The 21,816-nt window shown below is 38.5% G+C and overlaps 2 protein-coding genes across 5 annotated transcripts in view; one reads left to right on the top strand and one right to left on the bottom strand.

Moving 5' to 3' along the window:
- The window catches only part of LOC105273478 (zinc finger protein Xfin-like), a 10,824-nt gene extending 9,287 nt beyond the window's left edge, over positions 1-1,537 (bottom strand). Inside the window, exons 1-2 of one of the 2 annotated variants that reach the window (XM_011315931.1) lie at positions 1,453-1,537; positions 142-1,367 (exon numbers count right to left, since the gene is read on the bottom strand). In XM_011315931.1, the coding sequence (XP_011314233.1) occupies positions 142-276 (135 nt within the window). In that variant the 5' untranslated portion in view covers positions 277-1,367; positions 1,453-1,537. Of the gene's footprint in view, positions 1-141; positions 1,368-1,452 lie in introns of those variants that run through there. The other variant, XM_011315930.1, reaches the window with a different exon arrangement.
- Positions 1,478-21,816, top strand: sxc (O-linked N-acetylglucosamine (GlcNAc) transferase sxc). 3 transcript variants are annotated; one of them, XM_011315934.1, is made up of 10 exons: positions 1,478-1,894; positions 3,712-3,862; positions 3,999-4,242; positions 4,876-4,944; positions 8,240-8,436; positions 16,649-16,919; positions 17,486-18,088; positions 18,749-19,263; positions 19,383-20,213; positions 21,436-21,816. In XM_011315934.1, exons 1-10 carry the CDS (start codon positions 1,798-1,800, stop codon positions 21,632-21,634), a joined length of 3,177 nt encoding a protein of 1,058 aa, XP_011314236.1. In that variant the 5' UTR covers positions 1,478-1,797; the 3' UTR covers positions 21,635-21,816. The 3 variants fall into 3 exon arrangements, with proteins under 3 accessions (XP_011314236.1, XP_011314235.1, XP_011314237.1); XM_011315933.1 differs by lacking the exon at positions 1,478-1,894 and adding an exon at positions 3,064-3,494; XM_011315935.1 differs by lacking the exons at positions 1,478-1,894; positions 3,712-3,862; positions 3,999-4,242; positions 4,876-4,944 and adding an exon at positions 6,812-6,914.

Here is a 21,816-nt window from a genome sequence, read left to right as displayed (position 1 = left end):
CCACCTCACTCACTCACTGATGCTTTTACCCATTCGAAAGTCCAAAGGTGTTGATTAAATCGAGGACAGGGACGTGGAGGAGCATTGGCAAAGCAACACCGAAGAGCATTATCAATATTAAACCTACAAGTGTTGACTCACCTTGAAGGGTAGACACGTCTGAATTTTGTCGACTAGTTGACGATTCTTGCCCTCCTGTCCGAATATATCCATTTTAACAGCATCGTAGGAGGCACACAGCCTGCACAATTGCTCGTAACGTTCCCTCGACTCCATCTTCGTATTACCGATATAATATTCACTTATTTGTTTGGATTTGTTTTCAGGCCGATTGTTTCAATTGTTTTTTCATTCCCTCCCTCACCCTCGCGGTTAATCAATTAGTCTGGGCTGTATTTATTCGGTGTGATATGAATTGAGGTCTTGACGATGACGTGAGCCTGGCGAACACTCCCGTCCAACTCAGCTTGTCTTCCTCGTGGTTGAGGCACCGAGTAATTCACTCCACCCGCCGCACTCCTGCCTCCACCACCTCTCCGATCCTCAATACCTCTATCTCTCTCCTATCTTCTGCCAACCCTGGGACGGCCTCTTCTCGAGGGCCCCTCTGCATCCACACGATCATCACATTTTCCAACGAACCGGTGTCAATTGGCCACTGCATTTATCAATCATCGACACTTTGGTGGATTATATTTGTTTATTCTCTAGGTACGGCTAATGATAATGTTGCTGAGGTGTTTCACAGCTATTCAGACACTGACACGACACCCGAGGCCTTTATCGCACCAGGCGAAGTTGCACACACACGGTGAAAATTAGTGGTGGGTGTGTGTTGACGCTCGGGAGGTTGGAAACCATCGGACGACAAACGTTTATCCGCGTCCCCAGGGCAATCTCGGACACTGCATGCCGATCTTCGTCACTCTCCGACAACCGGCCGCCGCCATCTTGTTTATACTCATGGGCATATTTACAATGAACAACGTACAGCTGCTCACTATTCGCCACAATGCCACATCTTCTTCTTATTCTTCTACTCCTAGTGGCTTTATACTCTAACTTTCCCAGGGGCAGCCCCACAAGCCCCACCAGCCCCACCAACCCCACCAGTCCCACCTGCACCCACAACGTATCAATCCAATATCTGCAATAATTTAAAATATTCGAATAATTGTTGAACGAGAAGAAATCAATGGAGAATGAAAATGAAAATTTATTTGTCATACATGTGCGAAAAAGTGTACTTTAGCTCGTGTAAAGTTTATTCAAGTCATTGAAGCTATAGTCTGGTGAAATTGCACGTGCAGAAGGTGTAGTTACAAATAATTGGTGAAGGGGGCGCTTTTAGCCGCAAAAATTGACACCTACAGGGGAAGAAAGGAGAGGAGCCAATGAGCTTTCTTCTTCCTGTGGATCCAAGGAAGAATAATTGATCGTACGATACTGTACCCTCGCGCCATCGCACTGTAAACCCCTCGCGGCCCAGACATATTCAAAATGGCGGTGATAAAGTGCTTCTTATTAGAGGTGTCGCAAAGCTGAGAATTGCTGTGAAGAGCGTCGTGTTATCGTGAAATAACAGTTCTCACTGTTCCGACTTGTTCGATAAAAACAACGGACACTCGCTTTCCGCTCACCGCGTGTTCCTCGCTCGGTCGAGGAGTCCCCAAGGACACAGGGCTATCCTCCAGAACAACATTTTCAGGACAATTATTTATTACAATTATTCGAGGCCTCGTCCGGTTGACATTGAATCGGTGAAGAGACCTTTTTCGTGAATTTACCTGGTGAATCATGCAGGCACCTCAACAGAATCAGCAGGGACATCAGCAGATTGGTGGTGCCAGTGTCATACTGAAGATGAACGAAATACAGCAGCTGTCAACAGTCGGTATGTGAATATATCAATGAAAAATCTCCTCATTCCTTCAAATCATTAAAAAAATCACCTCAAAGAATCATCAAATTTTTTTTGACAATATGGCATCAGTGTCAAACCATTAGAATGTCTTTATCGATTTTTATGAGGCTCTGCCAATTCTTCGGAGAGATCTTTTCCACGTCCTTGCGTGTTGACGTGATATTTTGCACGAAAGAAGATGATTTTTTATTTTTACGTAATCAAAAAAAGTTTATTGGAATGACGATAGCGAAAGAACTTTGGCTGAATGATCCCTCCACATCGGTTTTCAACTTGAGCACGTGTTTCTGTATTGATCCCACATTAGCTGGCTATTGCGGAACTAGAGAAAGAAGCTAACAAATGGCCGATGGATTAAATTGACGTCTGAGTGCGATCTAATAAAAATTAACTCTATCCTCTTAGTTGTTATCCATTAATAATTCTAATAAGGATTGTAGGAATCAGTCCCCTTTGTTTTTTTCCACGCGCTATCACACTGATGTAAGCGGGAATTACCGTGACCTCAGATGACAAGTCGTCTTCATACGACCCAGAAAAATTTTTCTCTATTTCCAAAAAATCGTGGAAAATTCTCATCTCCAGTGTATAACTAAAAAAACCAGGAGAAGGATTGATATTGAAACGGAAATTTCCCACCAGGAGGGCACATTACAACAAAGGACACGAGGGAGAGTCCTTCATCTTTCTTCTCTCTTCCTCGTTGGCCTCTTTGTCGCCCTTGTTTGCCACTTCCTCGAAAAACCGATGGAATATTCCACTGGCTGGCATTTCCATCTGCCATCCAGACCAACTGCCAACTCCTGAAGCCCTTCGTCCGCCCAGGAGTGTAATTTTATTCTCACTTGAATTTGCTCATTGGATCCCATGAATCAATGTCTCTGCGAGATTTTAAACGAGCTGTTTCAATTTCAATAATTTACTCCGGACTCTGGAAGTGCTCCAGGAGGATCCCCATGTCTCCTAAACTCTTCTCAACGATTTTCCAACTGATTTGGAGATTTATCGAGGGCCAGGGCGCATTGAGCTGATGCTCACGTTCCTGATTATTTTCCCCTTCTGCTTTCATCGCATTTACCTTTCCCCTACCAGTACAACTAATACATATACAGTAAACGATTGTGCAGGGTGAAACCTGGACCGCATTTAGAGGAAAGAGATTACGTAGTTAGGATAGTGTTTTTGTAACGTTTGACGCATCTTCATTTTTTTCATCCGCTTAATTCAAGTTTTGTTTTGAGATTGAAGACTAGAGTTGAGAGAGAGGAGAGCTCATTTCAAGCCTCTGAATATTCACTGTTGAAGACTAGCCGCTTTCAGGTGTTTTTTTATTTTTTTTATCAACGTGGCATTCGTTGGAGAGGGTTTAGTCGTGGGTGGAAGAATTGTGGAGAGATGTCGGGGGTTAATATTATCATCAATGGTGGACATAAAGGGATTAGTGGGGGATATTCCGGTAATGGAGCGAGTGATTGGCACAAAGGACAGAATATCCTTGTTGTTGCTCAGGACGCAGACAAAGAGAGCATTGATGGCGAGCAGAATCTAATGCTTGCAGTTGACACTTATTGTTCGTAAATTATCATTAATTTTAAATAATTGGACTAAATTATAATATATTTTTACTCTAATCGATAATTAAATAAAATGTTAATATTCAATTTATCTGACTTTATCACTTCTCACAAAATTTTCAATGGAATTCTACTTGAATTCGAATTGATTGCAGCTTTGTTTTTGTAGAATAGTAATTCTCATTGAATTTTTTCCAATATTCTTTCTACCAGGGCTCTTGGAATTGGCCCACAGGGAGTACCAGGCTGGTGATTACGAAAATGCTGAGAGACACTGCATGCAATTATGGAGACAGGAGACTAACAACACCGGAGTATTACTCTTACTGTCATCAATCCACTTCCAGTGTCGTCGGCTCGAAAAGTGAGTTCAATAATTAAATTGAAAAATTGATCCGAGCGTGTTGACATGCACTCTCATGACAAAAATTGAATGGAACGTTGTAGAACCGAAGTTATGTTCGATTTATAATATTTTTTTGTGTTATTTTTTTCCATAGATCAGCACACTACAGCAGTCTTGCTATAAAACAGAATCCTCTTTTGGCCGAGGCGTACAGTAACCTTGGGAACGTGTACAAGGAGCGTGGACAGCTTCAGGAAGCCCTTGAGAATTATCGACACGCTGTCAGGCTAAAGCCAGATTTTATTGATGGATACATCAATCTGGCTGCTGCCCTGGTAGCAGCTGGGGACATGGAGCAGGCGGTGCAGGCTTATGTCACTGCTCTGCAATACAATCCAGTTAGTAATCCTTCATTTAATCGTGGATTTATTTTCAAAGGAACTCCTTGATTCCTGCAAAATTGCTAGTCATCGTGACATGAGAATGAAACAAGAATAATACGTTCATGTTAGATTATTCTGAAAATGCATTCATCATGTCATTTGGACAAACCCTAAGTTTTTTTCATGAATGATTACCAACTCATAATTTCTCGTGAATTCGCTCGATACTCTGGTCTAGCACAAATCTATATTATCATCGGCGCTGATAATGTAACTTTGCACTCAAACTTCTATTGAAGTCAATCGATTATTTAATGAGACCACGACCAACCAAAGATTAATTTTCTATTGAATTCAGGCTTATTCATTCATGATACAAAAGTCACTCAGTTTTGCATCTGTACACGCCTGAAATTTTTGTTCTTCCCAAAAAGTTCCCGTAATCGTTTACTTTTTGTTTTTTTATATTTCTATTTGATTTTGTAGTTCTTTGGACTGCCAATGGTCACGGTCTTTTCTTTTATTCACTAGACAATGTTATACGCGCGATTATAATTTGAATGAATCACAAACCCATATCGTAATTTGATCAAGAACAAAGGTAGCAATAATTTGGAATATAAATGGATATTTAATTGTTTCTTTCAGGACCTGTATTGCGTGCGAAGTGATCTGGGTAATCTTTTGAAAGCATTAGCGAGACTTGACGAAGCTAAGGTAAGTCTAAAGAGTGTAAATAGAAAAAAAACTGTTTGATATCCCACGTGTCACAATGATTATGAATTAGTACTCTTGAAAACAAAAAACTGCTCGTTGGTCTCCTGTATTGTTCACTCGTGGTGTGCAATAATTATCATAGAATCATAATTCTGGTTTTGAAATTAGTAGCAATCGAGTACTAATACGTAATGTGCATGTGGTTTATGCTGGCGCAAGTTCTTGTGGAATGTGTAAGAGCGATATTTTATGAGAAAAGTAGTTTTATCTAAAGTGAAAATCAAAAGCTCATGCAGAAAGCCACCTTTCTATGGTCACTAATGCGAATAATATTGACGCAAAAAAGAAAATGATAAAATTTTTATGTGCAATGCGCGCGCTTCACATTCATAACATCTGCCATCAAAATTCACAAGCGAAAATAATAAGTATGTTTTCGTGAAACAGAAAAAATGACGTTCTTTCAGCATTGACGTTTTTTTGATTGCAGACAACACACTGTGTATCTCCTATCTCTTGGAAATTGTTTCCAGCAATGTCTGATGTCGTTATCCACGTTTTAATAGTCACTGAATGCGTTGAATTCCAGGTGCAATATGAATTCCATTTCCACCGATGCTGACGTGAAACGACATCAAACATTAATTGTTCAACTTTATTGGCAATTTAGCGCGACGTGAAATCACCATCAATCTCAACTGATGATTGAACGATTAAAAAATGGTGCTCTCACGTGTTGAGAATAATAGCTGATCCTATTTCCACATTTTCATGTCATTGGAGGGTGCAATGCATTTCAATCTCATCTGAAATTTATGATAAATTGGATCAGCAGCGCAGCGACACTAGCTCTTAAGTTCATCTCATGTTTTTATGTTCCTTTCCACAATTATCCACATTTATTTCATGTACAGCAGACACTAATTATCCAGTAGTTATCATGCATCATTACTTTGCGCGAGTTTACTTGATCCCAACATTGACAATGACTCATGTGATACATCTACTGAGGATTTGTAACATAAGCTCACATTGCATTGGGTACTGATGCAACGTGCGCCAATTAGAGTCTCTGCGTAACACCCATCCTGGTGATTATGCACTCTAGCCAATTTCTCTTATTCCACAAAGTGGTCAAGTAAACTGCTTGCAGCGCGGCGCTGGCGAACATTCAACAGAGCTCCCACGTTCGTCCAATAAATTCATCCCGAATAGCATTATAATAGCACAATAATTCCCAGTAATTCACAACAATACATTCTATTGAAATCCAAAAGCGAGAGAATAATAACTAAATGAAAATTCATGACATGACATTCGATGAACGAAAGATGTGGACAGAACGAGGTAGCTCTTTTCATTAAAATATGCAAGCTGACAATTGAGGGGACGTTTTCTGCTACATTATTCACCATTCCCGAGAACTCGTCGGTTGTGTCTCACTATTGTGTCCCCCAATTTGTGTTATATCATTTATTAAAATCAACTCGATCAGCCTCAATTATTTGTTCACACTCAAAGACAACAATTGGCAGAGAAAGATCATTACGATGCATGTGAAATTGATTTTTAACTGTAAACAAGTTATTGTATGATCAGACGACTAGCAGTGGCTGACGAGTGTAGAATAATCATTAGGAAGAAAATAATAGAGTTTAATGATGATAATGAGAGAGAAAGAAAAATCGTTTTTATTTAAATATGATATTTGTGAGGTTGAGATTGAGGTGGTAGTTTTGGTGAAGAGACATTAACGCAGCTGTCTTATTGTTGTGGATTGAATGATCAACTCTAGGAGGGGAGCATGGAGCAATGCAAACGTTCTGTATCCACTGGGTTCCTTCGTCAAAGGGTGCAAAACAATCTGAATCTGGTTATTCAGTGACACAACACAAGTCACTGTGCGATTGTATTAGTATGAGAGTGATTGCTACCCATAAACGTCAACCTACCGAATGGGTAATACGAAGGTAATGTAGATCCCAAGGTCGGTCTTCCTGTCCCCCTCCTTGTGTCCAGTTATCATAATTCCTCGATATATTATAAAAATATTACCAATGACAATCGATTTGGTAAGTAAATATTGAATTATAGATATATCTATAGTGTTATTGTTACGAGTATTGCTTTTTTTTTTCTCTCCTGGTGGAGATTCATTAATTATATCCTGTACTGTTCCATGTTTCACCGAGTCCTACCTGAGACCGGCCATTTTACCGAATCTCCCCTTTATATTTATTTTTTTAGGTACCGATTATTTACAGAAGTTTAAAGGTGCTAGCCCGTCCCTCGATACGCGCGATTTTCCATCTCTACTGCACTTATTTGAGGGTCTCACTCATTTTTATTGCTCTTGGATGATTAATCTCGTGGATTCGCACGGTGTACCGGTTGCAGAATGTTATTATTATTGTCGTTTATAATTGTATTTGGGGATAATGTGGTGGTGGAGTCCACCAGACGCATTCTGGAGACTCATCAACACTTGGTGGTGCGAGTGACACTCTCAAGCGCGTCTTAATCCCATCCCAAAATTCCCGGAGTCCTCCGTAATTTTGAGCCTCGCAAAACTCCATTATGCAAGGCAATGCTGTCGCATCGATGAGCAATAGCAAGATTTTTTGATAGTCGACGAAGTGAGGTGACGAGTGTCGTGGAAGGCGTGGATGGTCGTTTGCTCATCATCCAGGGGGTGGGAAAATTGTGGGAGTATGTCTGGATGTTGATGGAGTGACCTAATTCTGTAAGTTGTGTCGGTTTTACTCTGTCGAGTGATGAAGAAGTTGTAGATCTCGTAATTGCAAGAAAGTCAAGCAGACGAATTATTTGGATTGAGCGTTGGATAACGCAGTTTTCTTTATTACTTCACACCCCAGGGGATCACTGGCTATAGCTGCCTTCACCGACACTCGTTGACTCTTCCAAATTGATGAAAAATACTGTAGAATCATTTAGTGAGGATAATTGATTGAAAGTTGATTGACTTTTGGAGGATCTCCAGCAAATCCTGGCTTCACAAAACATTGTGACGTGTTCATTATTAATGAATTGGTAAACGATAAGTGGAATATTTAGGAAATATGTTATTAATTTATGGTTGATATTTTAGTGTTGATAAATTCATGATGATTTAATCGTGATACACATCACAATGGCTGCAGGCGCGGCGCGGAGAGGACGGGCAATTGAAATAATTTGTTGAATGAAAATAGATAGCGCGGCGCGCGCCACTTTTCAGAATTGCGAGCAGCAATAATTGTTAATTTCTTTAACAATTGTGAATGTCTGACTCTAGGCGTGCTACCTGAAGGCCATCGAGACTCGCCCGGACTTTGCCGTTGCCTGGAGCAATCTCGGTTGTGTCTTCAATGCACAGGGTGAGATATGGCTGGCTATTCATCATTTTGAGAAAGCTGTTGCACTCGATCCCAATTTTCTCGATGCCTACATCAATCTTGGAAATGTCCTCAAGGAAGCCAGAATATTTGACAGGTGAGTGGCGTTTACATTTCAATATTGCCTGTTGTCGTCGTGTGTAAAAATGTATAATTATTGAATAATTAAAATAAATTCAAAGTCATTATTCAAACGAAGAGAAAAATACAGGAAAACGTACGTAATCCGTACGTAGTCACGTAATCCTGGGGTGAAAAATGATTTCACTCGTTTTTATCTGAAATCATGATAAAAAATTCAGTATCAAAAGAACCAATTTTACCGAGAACTATCACAGACATATCTTTCGGATATGTCACCAGAATAATATATCGAAAAATCCAGGATTACAATAGTTAACTCGAATATGATGATCCGATCTCGTTTACATTTCAATGACATCCTGGAGAGGGCAGATAGGTTTGAAGTAGAAGTAGACGATCGATTTATTGATTCGACTGGCTAGAGTTATGGGGATTTGTGCTGGAAGTCTGATTGAGGAGAATCCTGGAGCATCACATATCCTATAATACTTTAATCGATTGGCTTTTTTCGTTTAATTAAATGGGATTGTCTCTCGGTCCCTCTCCATTTCTTTTTTCCGTCCTATCGTTTTATCTTCTGAATGGAGTAGATGTGCTTGACAAACATCTGAACATTTTGCGGTAGTAAAATCATTGAAATTCATAAAATTCATTGAAATCCTGAATTTACTCCTGACAATACTTGGAGCATTTGAAAATAATTCACTTCCCTATGGAGCCATTTCGTTTTGATTTCTTAATTCCGAGTTATTTACACATCAAAATTTTATTAGTTGAATTGACTATAACTTCCCCGTGGAGACCCAGAGTTGGATCCACCCACCTATTCCCATCGTCCTTGGCGCAAGCCCTTTATTGATTCGAAAGACAGCTACATGCGGCTATCGCCCCCTCAATACCAGTAGATCTAATTTCAAATACAGCAATTTTCCATTTTTCTCCGTTTTTCATTGAGAATTCAGAGAATTGCCAGTACATGGTGATCATTTCTGGATATATATATCAGCGCTGTAGATTTATGTGACAATCTTTCCACAATGTAAAAATATAAGGCTTTAAGCAGATGCAAATTAAAGAATTCAGTACCGCACAGTCGACTGGGTTTATCGATTCCATTTCCAGTAATCTGTAATACTATCTTTTCACTATTTCAATGATGAATATCTCCGAAATCAAATTCCCGAGCGTTGAATCGAACTTTTCGTTATCTTTCTCATTGCGGTCTTTATCATCCGAGTATTACGTTGAGTCACGTTCAATTTACCGTCACGATTCCACCATTTTGATTATCAATACCTTCAAATCCAATCTTTAACGTTTCTGTGATGATTGCTTGAGGTTTTCTGTGGAATTAACTCAGGGAAGGTCGATTGGAAAAATGAATGAAAAAAATAAAATTCTGTCGAATGTTACCATGAGGATTTATTAGGTTTGAAGTTCAGGTGAAAATTGAGGAGCAATTCTCGTGTTGGATAAGAATACCGTCTACATGTGGAGGGAACTGGTAGTTTTCCACTCTTCTCTTATTCTATTTTCTTTCCCTTTGTTTGCGAACTCACTCGAAGGAGGAGGGAAGACAAATAGGAATTGTGAAAAACAGGGGATATTTTCTGGGACATTTTTTCCCTTTATTTTTCATTACGAAGTTCGGATGGATTTTGTTCAGGGGGTCGTGAGTTAAATTTAAGCTTAGCAGTTAAAATTAGTCAATAGTTTGATTTATTGTTCTTTCAACTGAGGATAAAGTTGAAAGATCAAATCAATATATTCTGAAAATTGAAAAATTACAGTTTTTTTATGAGTTCATTCCAATAGTTCTCACAATCAATATAAATAATCAATATTTATTGACGTTGTATGACTTCAATTCACAGCACCTGCGTTTGGTGTGCACGTAAAACGTTCTAGTTTCCCGGAAAATGATTGGATATCAGTTTACCCTTGAGTTTCCGATAACTTGAAAATGCGCTTTAATTTAGGACTGAATATTTATATTATTATTGGAAATACTATCAATTATCCTACAAGTTGATTGAATTTTCACTAATAATACCACAAGTGCATTCAACACTATTTTATATCTCCGATAATTTCATCGAATAAACGGAAGTATATTAAATTCTCAAACCCTTTAATTCCGTTGATGGGCAATTATTCTCCGTAAAAAAACTCTTCCGTATTTCTAGTCGCTATTTTCATTTCCCTTTATTTACCCGAGGAAAAATACCAATTGAGGAAAGCAGGATATATTTCCCAAGAATTTTCACGATATTATTCTTTATTACGATGTTTACACGACCTGGGTTTGAGAAACGTGTGGCATTCCCAACACCTCAGAATTTCTCGCTTAAAATGTGCTAGCAGAAATAAAAATATGTGAGAACAATATTTTTAAAAAATACTGCACGGTGTAAATTTTCCAGCTGCAAGTCATCGGTTGGAAAAATTTTTATGACAGGAAACAGTTGGAGATGGGGAATGAGCGTTATTTTATGATAGAAACACCGGAGACATGACAGGAAAAAAGGCAGGGAAAAATTGACAGAGGGAATTTTTATATATGAAAGATATGTGGAAATGGGTTAATGTAATTAATGTATTACTGGAGCATGCGTTACTTTGGAATACGTGTCAATGAGTGCGACTGATAATCCGAGGATCGCGAGTTCGAGTCTCTCATCTGTATCAGTGGTATTATTTCCACCGCACAGTTTGATCAATTGACGTTGCCTAAAAATACTTAAACGTTAATTTTAAAATCTGTGCTAGAGTAAATCCACTCGTAGTTATTTCAACGGTAATTATTGAATTTACCGTTGATAGTCACGAGTTGTACATTATGTTTATCTCCAACAAATTACATTTGCAAATCTAATACTACCTGAGGAAAATAAATAAATAGATGTGGAACTTTTTTTTTCCAATAAATAAAAAGTACTTTTCCACTTTGATCTCGCCCAATTTTATGATAGTATTGAATAAAAGTAGTTTGCGCGTGAAACGTGCAAAAAAGTGTCCCTTCCTTTATTTGTATCATAAATGCACTTTTCATTCAAGTATCTCCCGACTGACAATACGTGCTGCCATTATCTCTAAAAGCTATCTGTAAAACCGATATCGATAGGTTACGACGAGGGAGAATAAAGAGAATGAATTTATCACATTATTCTCGGTATCCATTGGTTTTTTATTGCCCTCGCACTATTCCACCACTTCTACCCCATTTCGTAGCCCATCTTCTTGAATCTCTCATTTTTATCCCCCGTTTACTTTCCACTCACCAAGAGGCTCTTCCTCTTGAACGTGCAAGACATCAAGCCGCTGGCCACTCGTGAAAATAATTTTCCACTACGTTACCTCAGGTCGGGTGACAAAGGGCCACTGTTGTTTGATAAAAATTAATTTCTCTATTTTATGGAGGCCACTTTATATTTTACGTCGAGAGTTGGAGTTCATTGAGGCTTAATTTTTAAGAGAAAGTTTTTCTGGACTCTTAAGTGAGTTTTCCCTCCGAAATTCTTGAAACTTTGCGGATTCTAATCCCAGAATTATCTCTGGAGGCACGAGCAAGATAAGACGCAAAAATTAGGGCAGGAAAGTTTGGTCCCCTGCATTTTCCACGAGATTCCCAGGACAAAATGCATTTTATAGTTGACTTCGTGGTTATATGAAGGAGCTCTTGAAGATAATGTAAGAAAAATATGCAGAACAAGTATTCTTAACTTTTCGGTCCTCACGTACGCTGTAGGCCACGCCCCAGTTTTATTTTTGCAATAATTTTTTTTCACTCCTTCAACGTTCATTAAAACGATAATTACTGGGTAAATAACACAATTTTTTTCTGTATCTATGGATTTTTATTGCATTGCACAAACGAAGTTGCAGATTTTTGCTGAATAAATGAAATTCTTCAGTTTATTTCGCGTCAGTCTATCGGAGAAAATTATATTATTTTTTGCACAAACAAGGACTTTGTTATCATCGGCTCAGGAAGCATAAAAAGATGAAGAGAGGGTTGTAGCTGAATTTTCGGTGGATCGGATGACATTGACATCAGCCGCAGTGAAATATCACCCGCATATTGTGCCAGAAAAATGATATAATGACGAATAATAAAAAAAAGAAAACCCGCAGCGTTCCAGGAGTCGCATGAATTATGAACGTGGGTTCCAAAGAACACGCCAAGTTGAATAAAAAAAATTGGAAAAGACCGTGGAGATGTACCCAGTTATATCTTTATCAAAAACCGCTGTCAGGTCTGAAACGGGGCGCATGAGCGGAGGACTATGAAATCGATATTATCCCAAATTTTGCACGAAGTTACAACCTTTTTATTTTAACGTTCCCTCTAGGACATTAAAATGATAAAAAATTTCATGAGAACATTTCAGGGATAAACTATTAATGATGTTGATAAACCTCAGCTGTGTTTTTTTTTTTTTTTCTTCTGCTGTGGTATATGTGGAGTCATTAAATTTTTATATAATTAAATTATTTATCACGTTATCAACATATTAACATTCTGTCGGACAAACGCAAAGATAATTTATTCTCCGATTGATATCGTCAATGAATTGACGGAATACCGAGACAGAAGAATAATTAGAGATGTTTTAAATCGTAATAAGGTTTTATTCTGTAGTTCTTTTATGCAATTAATTGTGAATAAAACTTTCCACCATTCAATTTAGAACTTCTTCCACCTTGAAATGATACTATTGGCGGTATACGATCTCATCGGACTTCGAACTAGAGAAGTTTGGAATTATTCTGCGAATTGGTTGTTTTGGAAACAGTATCCAATGCTGTTTTCAGTTCTGCTCGTAATTATCTCATTAATAAATTAATAGCGCATGCAATTCGGGATAATTACTCTCACTCCTTATATCTCATTTCCGTCCTCATTGTTATCGCATTATCCTCATTATTCGCTCGGAGTAAGAAAAATTCTCCCAAAATCCGAGTTATCCTCAAATTTATATGATTAATAAATCATCGAAATGAATGAGATATTCGAATTACAATTAAAAGCCATTGATGATTGATTGATGATTGAGTTTCGCCTTTATCTTCCAAATCGTCTGGCAAATACCTCCAAAATTGTATCATTTAATCCCCAATTAATCTATCCAAATAAAATTATCCCTAACAATTCCAGAATTTTGTCTACAAAAAATGACTACATCGCCTCTTAAATTAAAAAACCCAAAGAAACACTTAATGACCGTATAATTTAATTAATAGTAAGTCCCACAATTTCTATTGGGAATTCCTTTCCGTGTAATGTGAAATGTAGAGCCATTTGACAGATTAAAAAAAAACCTATTGTCCGTGTGAACAACAGGAATGCTTCTCGGACGTTTAAAAAGCCGTGTAAAAGTTCATCTAATGGACATCCACCACCGGCTTTTACCCTCGAAGACAATGTGATCTTGTGCTCCTGGTGAATACCCAAAAGGGAAAAGTGGTTTTCACGTAGAAATCGCCTTGGTAACCTGCAGCCTCGTGTGAACTATATCCTGGCGCAGTCTGTCGCTAGACACCTCCGGTATTTTTCATTGGCAAGAGGAAGAGGGATACATTGGCAAGAGGGAAAAGGGCTGGAAAACGCACGGCGCTCGACGCCGACGCGCATTCGGTGTCAGAAGACCCCGAAGAGTCACATCATACCAGCACAGCCAGTAGTTTAGTTCGTAGCACCCGGAGCACATCGCAATCCTAGTCCAAACCCCCGGGTTCTTCGAAACTCTATCTCTATCTTCTTCTTTCTATTCGATAAATAGACTATTTATCACTTTCACACATCAATTTTTCCATTTTAATCTTCAAGTTGTTCAATTTATCTACCATCTGATATGTCAAGTTTCGAGGAGCCGATTTTAATATTACTGCCCATCCAATAATGTTCGACGATCTCTGTGGTTGATACCAGTAGCAAGTGACAACTTGTTCCTCAAGTTTCTTTATATTATTTTTTTATTATCGGTAAATCTTATTACTCGTTACTACTCACCATTTCTATCTGCGGACTTTTAACTGGATAATCATTGCGGACACAATTTTCACGGTCAATTATAGACGCTGTCTGGGTATCATCTTCGCTACTACTACTAAATAATTACCCTCATGTTAATAATTAATAATAATAATTAGTCTTAATAATTATCTTCCTGTTTATTATTTTTTCGGTCATTTAATACTATTGTAGACTATATTAGAGTATTTTAATGCTCATCGTCTAGTATTTTTTCTGTGCTCAGTAATACTAGCAGCGAGTAGAAATTCATTTTATCGAATTGTTCTAATGATTATCTATCTGGTGTAATTGAATCGACTGAGCCCTTCACGTCTTTTCCATTTCGTTTGCTGTTGTTTCTTCTCTTTGATCGACGCTCCGATGCTTCAATCCATTTGTCAGAAAGCCCAAGTCAGAATTTCACTGCAACTTCTTTTATCCCTTCAATCAGTCTTTTTATTTACTCATTCATTTTTAACACTGAAAAAATAGAAAAATCACGATATCCTGACGGGATTTTCAGTATTCAGTTAAACTGAAAGCAAGGATTAATTCCACTCGATAAAAACTCGTCTCTCCAGTTGAAAATACGTTACACTCCGTTAATTTTCGCTTCCTGCTTCCTCACCGGATTTATTTATCGGCCTCTTTTTTATTACTGACCCATATTTTTTCCCCCGAAAAATAAAGAACCAGGAGAAATAGGTATTATTTTTAAACATTCATATATTGATCTTGCTGGAGATTGCAACTGTTTAATTGATATTTTAATTTGATCTAAAATTACTTCCAAGATTGGATTAAGGGGATAATTAAATACGTGGAACAGAGAACAACATCTGGAAGTTTGACGCCACCGGGGGATTGTGTGCTCGTGTCCTATCTCAATAATGGTGCATGTCCTCGGGACAGGAAGAGTATAAATTCGATGTTAATGAGCACAAATTGACAGACTGAATTTTCAAAAAAAAAAAGAGAGGATTCTATCCTTGGAAATAGTTGCTCTTCCAACAAAGTGCGCTTACACGGCAACTGCAGAGACTGACAGTTTCACCAGGTGAAAATTATCGATCCACACGTAGTCACGATCATCAGTCTAGTTTCAAGACAAAGTCCTGCCAATCGATCCATTTAACCATAAACAGGTGATAAATTATTTGAGGGAGGGGGAATAATAGCCACAATGATTGGCTGGTGATAGCAACCAAGAGACTGAACGTAGAATCATCTGGACACTATTTGATGATGCACAATTGACAAACAGGGTCCTAAAACACTAGATTATCCGGCCAACGCTGTTTTTATTTTTCTACTCGGGATCTTTATTTTATATCGAACGAGATAATCAGTGACAGATCGCTCTCACGTCCACTATTACTGAGTATTTTATCCACAAGTAAGCGAGGTAATCGTCAGGCTGAAATGTTAGGATAGATATGGCCAAGGTATGGAGTACCAGTGTGTCATCGTTTATACAGTGATCTCACCATCGAGCTCAGTAGCACCTTCCATTCGTCTGCAAATTGAAAATACTGTTACCAGTCCAGTTCCCTCTGGATGCCTTGCCTGGATAAAGTCCTGGATCAAAAGGTGTTCTATTAATAACCCACATCTCAGTGCACAATTCTGATCGCATCATTAATCAATTTACAGCTCTTTAAATTACTCATATGATTAATTCGATAATTTTTTTTTTACCTCCGTCATAATCTAGTGATTGAAAATATCAGCCTTTAAAATTATAATGGGATTCTCTATGAGGAAAATTCAATGCCCACAAGTTTGAGCTCAGACCCATATGATTCGTCCTTGAACATTGTAGCCTATTAAATAAAAATAGAAGCTTGATGAAAGGGCAAACAGCATTGACGCTCTAACGGTTAATGAATGGAGAATAGAGGAAAATCGAGGAAGTTTAAGTTCATTGCAGACGCAATGGAGATGTGTCTTTGAAACTTTTGAATTCAACGAATGCCACTTTATCATCAGATATTAAACAAACCGATGGGTTTTAATAAATAATTAATCAGACTGGTGGGTTGTTCTCTCTCGGTGCTGATAACGTTGATCAATGGCTTGTGCCCGTGGCACGCAAATCTAATTGCCCTTTCTCATTACTTATTCGCGTTACCTCTACCTGTGATGAGAGAATTCATTGGGTGTTTGAGAGTGAAAACATTATTTATTGTCTCTCGTTTAATTTATTTAGAGCTGTTGCTGCATATTTGAGAGCCTTGAACTTGAGCCCCAACAATGCCGTTGTCCATGGAAATTTGGCGTGCGTTTACTACGAGCAGGGGCTCATCGATTTGGCCATCGATACCTACAGACGAGCCATCGAACTCCAGCCCAATTTTCCGGATGCATATTGCAATCTGGCCAATGCACTCAAGGAGAAGGGACAAGTGGTCGAGGCTGAGGAGTGCTACAACACTGCCCTACGACTATGTCCCACTCACGCTGACTCTCTCAATAATTTGGTAATTACAATGTTAATAATTAAATTTTCCCAGGAGTTGATAACGACGGCCCTCCGCAATATCAGTAATTAGCTTCAACATCGCCATGGGCAAGTGATGGCCACAAAATATCGGCGGAGTTATTTTAAATATGAAAAGTTTGAAATTCAAACTCCGGGGATTATTTTAATTTCAACTGCTGGTCCAGGGGACTGAAATCACGAGAATATTTTTCTACTCAACTGAATTTGAATTGTAAATCAGAAATCCACCGTGAAAATCCTAGGGTAGAACTGATTTCATGACGATACAGTATTTTAACGGAGGCTTTCTCAAAAAATAATGAACCAATGTTAAAAGTGTTAAAATATTCAATTGAATTCCAACTCAATCATTGGGATATTGTTTTTTTACCGAGGAATCGCGTGAATAAATTATTATATCGGATAGTTTTTCTGTTGGAGAAAAGGAAAGGATAAGGATAAATCTTGCGGAATTCAATTAAAGATTCGGATAAATGCAAGCGGTTGTAATGTCCAGGAGGTAGAAAAACGAAAAAGTTATTAAATTGGATAAAATTTTTTAAGGCCAACATAAAGCGGGAGCAAGGGTACATCGAAGAAGCGACTCGTCTTTATCTGAAAGCCCTCGAAGTATTCCCAGAGTTCGCGGCAGCCCACAGCAATCTTGCATCTGTATTACAACAGCAGGGAAAATTAAATGAGGCACTAATGCATTACAAAGAGGCAATACGTATACAACCAACTTTTGCTGATGCCTATTCAAACATGGGCAACACCCTCAAGGAGATGCAGGATATTCAGGGTGCTCTCCAGTGTTACACAAGAGCTATTCAGATAAATCCTGCTTTTGCCGATGCACATTCGAATCTCGCTTCAATTCACAAAGACTCGGGAAACATTCCTGAAGCCATTCAGTCGTACAGAACAGCATTGAAACTCAAACCAGATTTTCCAGATGCCTACTGCAATCTTGCACACTGCCTGCAAATTGCCTGCGACTGGACTGATTACGAAGCTAGGATGAAGAAACTCGTGTCAATCGTTGCTGAACAGTTGGACAAAAATCGTTTGCCAAGTGTTCATCCTCATCATTCCATGCTTTATCCACTTTCACATGACTTTAGAAAGGCCATTGCTGCGAGACACGCTAATTTATGTATTGAGAAGGTGAGAAATGAATAATTTATACGTTGGGAGATATGAATTGACAATTGAAGTGATGAAACGTAATGAATCAACTCTTGTTCCTTAAAAAAATGGAGAAAGAAGTGTCCATTTTTTTTTTAATCATATTTTTCTTTGGCTTCACCAATTTTAATTTATTTCAATCCACCACTTGACCAGTAGATACATTAGACGTGGAAAATGAAGCTCTTATGTTTAATCACTTCACTACGACCTGGGGACACGAAAGAGTCCCGATAAATTTATGAGATTGGATTAATTGATCATTAAAAAAACGAAGTTTAATGAAGATTTTAAAGTTAATGACTTTATTAGAGGGAGTATAAAAAATTTATTCAATAAGACGTTCTATTGAGAGCATAAAAAGGGAGGAAATAAAAAGAGACAATAGACGCCCATGAAGAACTGGTTTTTTTCACTAATTGAAAAAGTTTTTAATATATCTCAGATAATACACGGGAACCTGATATCCATGAATTGGATAAAAATTATTCGCTAAAACTTCGAACCAAATTGAATAAACAATTGATAAGTTTTGGATTAAAAATTTATTGGCGATATGAAAAATATGTATTTGTTTCATATAATTTCAAGGAATTAACTAGGATCGCTGAAATTTATATAAATTATTAATGTTTTTAGATTCACGTGCTGCACAAACAGGCGTTCAAATATCCCCGTGAAGCTGGCCAACGGTTGAAAATCGGTTACGTCTCCTCGGACTTTGGTAACCACCCAACGAGTCATTTAATGCAGTCAATTCCAGGTCTCCACGACAAAAACAACATTGAAATATTCTGTTACGCATTGAGCGCCGACGATGGTACTAATTTCCGCTCGAAAATAGCTCGTGAATCTGAGCATTTCATCGATCTATCTCAAACCCCATGTAATGGAAAAGCAGCAGATCGTATCAATAACGATGGAATACACATTCTGGTTAATATGAATGGTTACACGAAGGGAGCGAGAAACGAAATATTTGCATTACGACCAGCACCCATTCAAGTCATGTGGCTCGGTTATCCAGGCACATCTGGTGCTAGTTTCATGGATTATTTGATTACAGACGAGGTAACATCACCTCTAGAACTGGCTAGTCAATACAGCGAGAAATTGGCCTACATGCCACACACATATTTCATTGGAGACCACAAGTAAGTTGATGATTACCATAACTTACTAATTAGCTTTGGCTGCATGAATAAATTCATTAGAAATTCAATTGCTGAATTGTCAACTCATAAGGGGTTCACTAACAATTGGTTATTTCCAGACAAATGTTCCCTCACCTGAAGGAGCGACTGATTCTCGCAGATAAGTTGGGCCTCAAGGGAAAAGTCGCGGACAATGTCGCAGTGATAAATGCCACTGATTTATCCCCTATGATTGAAAATACGATGGTGAAGGAAATACGTGAGATAATAGTCGCTGATTCGAAGAACAAACCAGTTGAAATATCCCTGAAGGTCGCTGAGCTGCCAACAACAACTCCAATTGAAACAATGATTGCTTCTGGCCAGTGTCAAATGTCTGTCAATGGTGTGGTTGTTCAGAATGGCATGGCACCGACACCTGTCAATACCAAAACGGCCACTGGTGAGGAAGTACCACAGAATATAGTAATCACAACGAGACAGCAGTATGGATTACCCGAGGATGCAGTTGTATATTGCAATTTTAATCAGCTGTACAAAATAGATCCATTGACACTTCACATGTGGGCGTATATTTTGAAACACGTACCAAACTCGGTTTTGTGGCTTTTGAGATTTCCAGCGGTGGGTGAGCCAAATTTACAAGCCACTGCACAGCAACTTGGTCTTGCACCTGGTAGAATTCTCTTCAGTAATGTCGCTGCTAAAGAAGAGCACGTCAGGCGGGGACAATTGGCTGATGTTTGTCTTGATACACCGCTTTGCAACGGCCATACCACCAGCATGGATGTTCTCTGGACTGGAACCCCCGTGGTTACTCTACCTGGCGAAACTTTGGCTTCGAGGGTTGCCGCCAGTCAACTGAATACCCTCGGGTGCCCAGAGTTGGTTGCTAGAACCCGCCATGAGTATCAGGAAATCGCTGTCAGACTGGGAACTGATCGAGAGTAGTGAGTTGCCTTTTTTTCATTGAATTTTTACCATTTTATCTATCTTCCACCTTTTTGACTATTTTTTTTTTTACTTTGTTGGTTTTTTCTGCAACAAGTGGAGAATTTAATCCGCTCGGATGAATTCGGATTTCCCATGCAGTAAAACTGAATCGTTTAAATGAACAATAGTAATCAATTGTTGGCATGGGCGGCTAGAATTTCTGTCTGCGGATGTTCTCTATGTCCACTTTTCATGTGATTGAGTTTTTGAATAATTCTTATTGTGATGCACCAAAAATTCGTTGAAGAGAGATTTTCATTTGAGTATCAAAATTCCAGAATAGAATAGAATAGCATACATGGGACTGTAGGGGATGTGAATCCGAATAATCCGATCATAACTACCCTACCACGTGCTCACTGCATCATATATTCTTTATTAAATTCATTATTAAAAAAATGCAAGTGTTAATGAACTCCCACGCTGAGAAAATTGGCACCTACCTCTGTCACGGTCAAAGTGAACTGAATTTTTACACTTCAGCGCGCAGTAACTGTTTCTGCATTCTGAAATATAAAATAACGTACACCACTCGGGCGTTAATTTTATTTTTCACGCGCGTGATAATCGAGCCGAAAACGCCTTCGCCTTCACACGCGCGAAAAAAAAAAACAGAATTAACCCCCTTAAAGCGTAATATATTATTTAATATCAAATTCCAATACGAGATATTTATTTTCCGGATTTATTTTCCCCGGAATTCAATTCCTCACCGGACGATACAATAGATTGTTTATGCCTTGGAGCTCGGAGATAGTAGAATGGACTAATGAAAGATCGACGTAAAAAGAAATGGAGGAGAGGTGCAACTATAACGGTATTCTACTGTAATTCAAGGCGTTTGCCTTTTTTATCAGCGACTTTGTTCTTCGGAATAATTTTATTTAGTTCTTCGAATCTCTCCGGTAAATACTGTAATAAGAAATCATGACTGTTTCCCTGAAATTCATAATAGTACGTTAGACCCATACTGCAAGAAAAGGAGAAAGCTAGCCCGAGAGGCACTGCAGAGTGTTTCAAGAATGAATCCAATTAGAATACTGGGATTTAAGGAAGTACCGACAATGCCCTTTTATTCACTCAGGGATTATTACATCTTTTACATTCCCTCGAATTTTATGCATTTCAGTGAATTATAGTGTGACTATTATATTAATAATTGATTAATTTGTTTTTCAGCTTAAAAGCCATTCGGGCTAAAGTGTGGAAGGCTCGATCAGAGAGTCCCCTGTTCAACTGCAAGATGTACGCAATGGGAATGGAAATGCTGTACAAGAGAATGTGGGAGCGTTTTGCACGTGGTGAAAAGCCAGATCACATTTCTGCGATTGATAGGAGCGAGAGCCAGCAAAATCAGAAAGTCACGACAGCCTCATAAATATGTCTGATATTCTCTCCTCCTCTAAGATCTCATTAACATTTTTGTTCATTCACGTACAGAGAGAATATATTTTCGTTCATTTTGTTGAATTATAAGAGCGAATTCTTACCACGAGAAGTTATGCGAGAACTGCATTAACCATTTGAAGGGCCTTGGGATATTTTCTCCATTATTAATTC

This window comes from Fopius arisanus, unplaced genomic scaffold (genome assembly GCF_000806365.1).
Source record: "Fopius arisanus strain USDA-PBARC FA_bdor unplaced genomic scaffold, ASM80636v1 scaffold00005, whole genome shotgun sequence".
NCBI classification, from domain to species: domain Eukaryota; kingdom Metazoa; phylum Arthropoda; class Insecta; order Hymenoptera; family Braconidae; genus Fopius; species Fopius arisanus.
Note: the sequence above shows the minus strand (reverse complement) of the source record. Positions and strands in the feature narration are given on the sequence as shown.

What these genes read in the sequence shown, in the direction of transcription:
- sxc (XM_011315933.1), top strand. Translation starts at nt 3,320, where the DNA reads ATGTCGGGGGTTAATATTATCATCAATGGTGGACATAAAGGGATTAGT. An exon ending in CAGTGTCGTCGGCTCGAAAA is followed by an intron (nt 3,863 to 3,998) that starts GTGAGTTCAATA and finishes TTTTTTCCATAG; the next exon opens with ATCAGCACACTACAGCAGTC. An exon ending in GAAGCCAGAATATTTGACAG is followed by an intron (nt 8,437 to 16,648) that starts GTGAGTGGCGTT and finishes TAATTTATTTAG; the next exon opens with AGCTGTTGCTGCATATTTGA.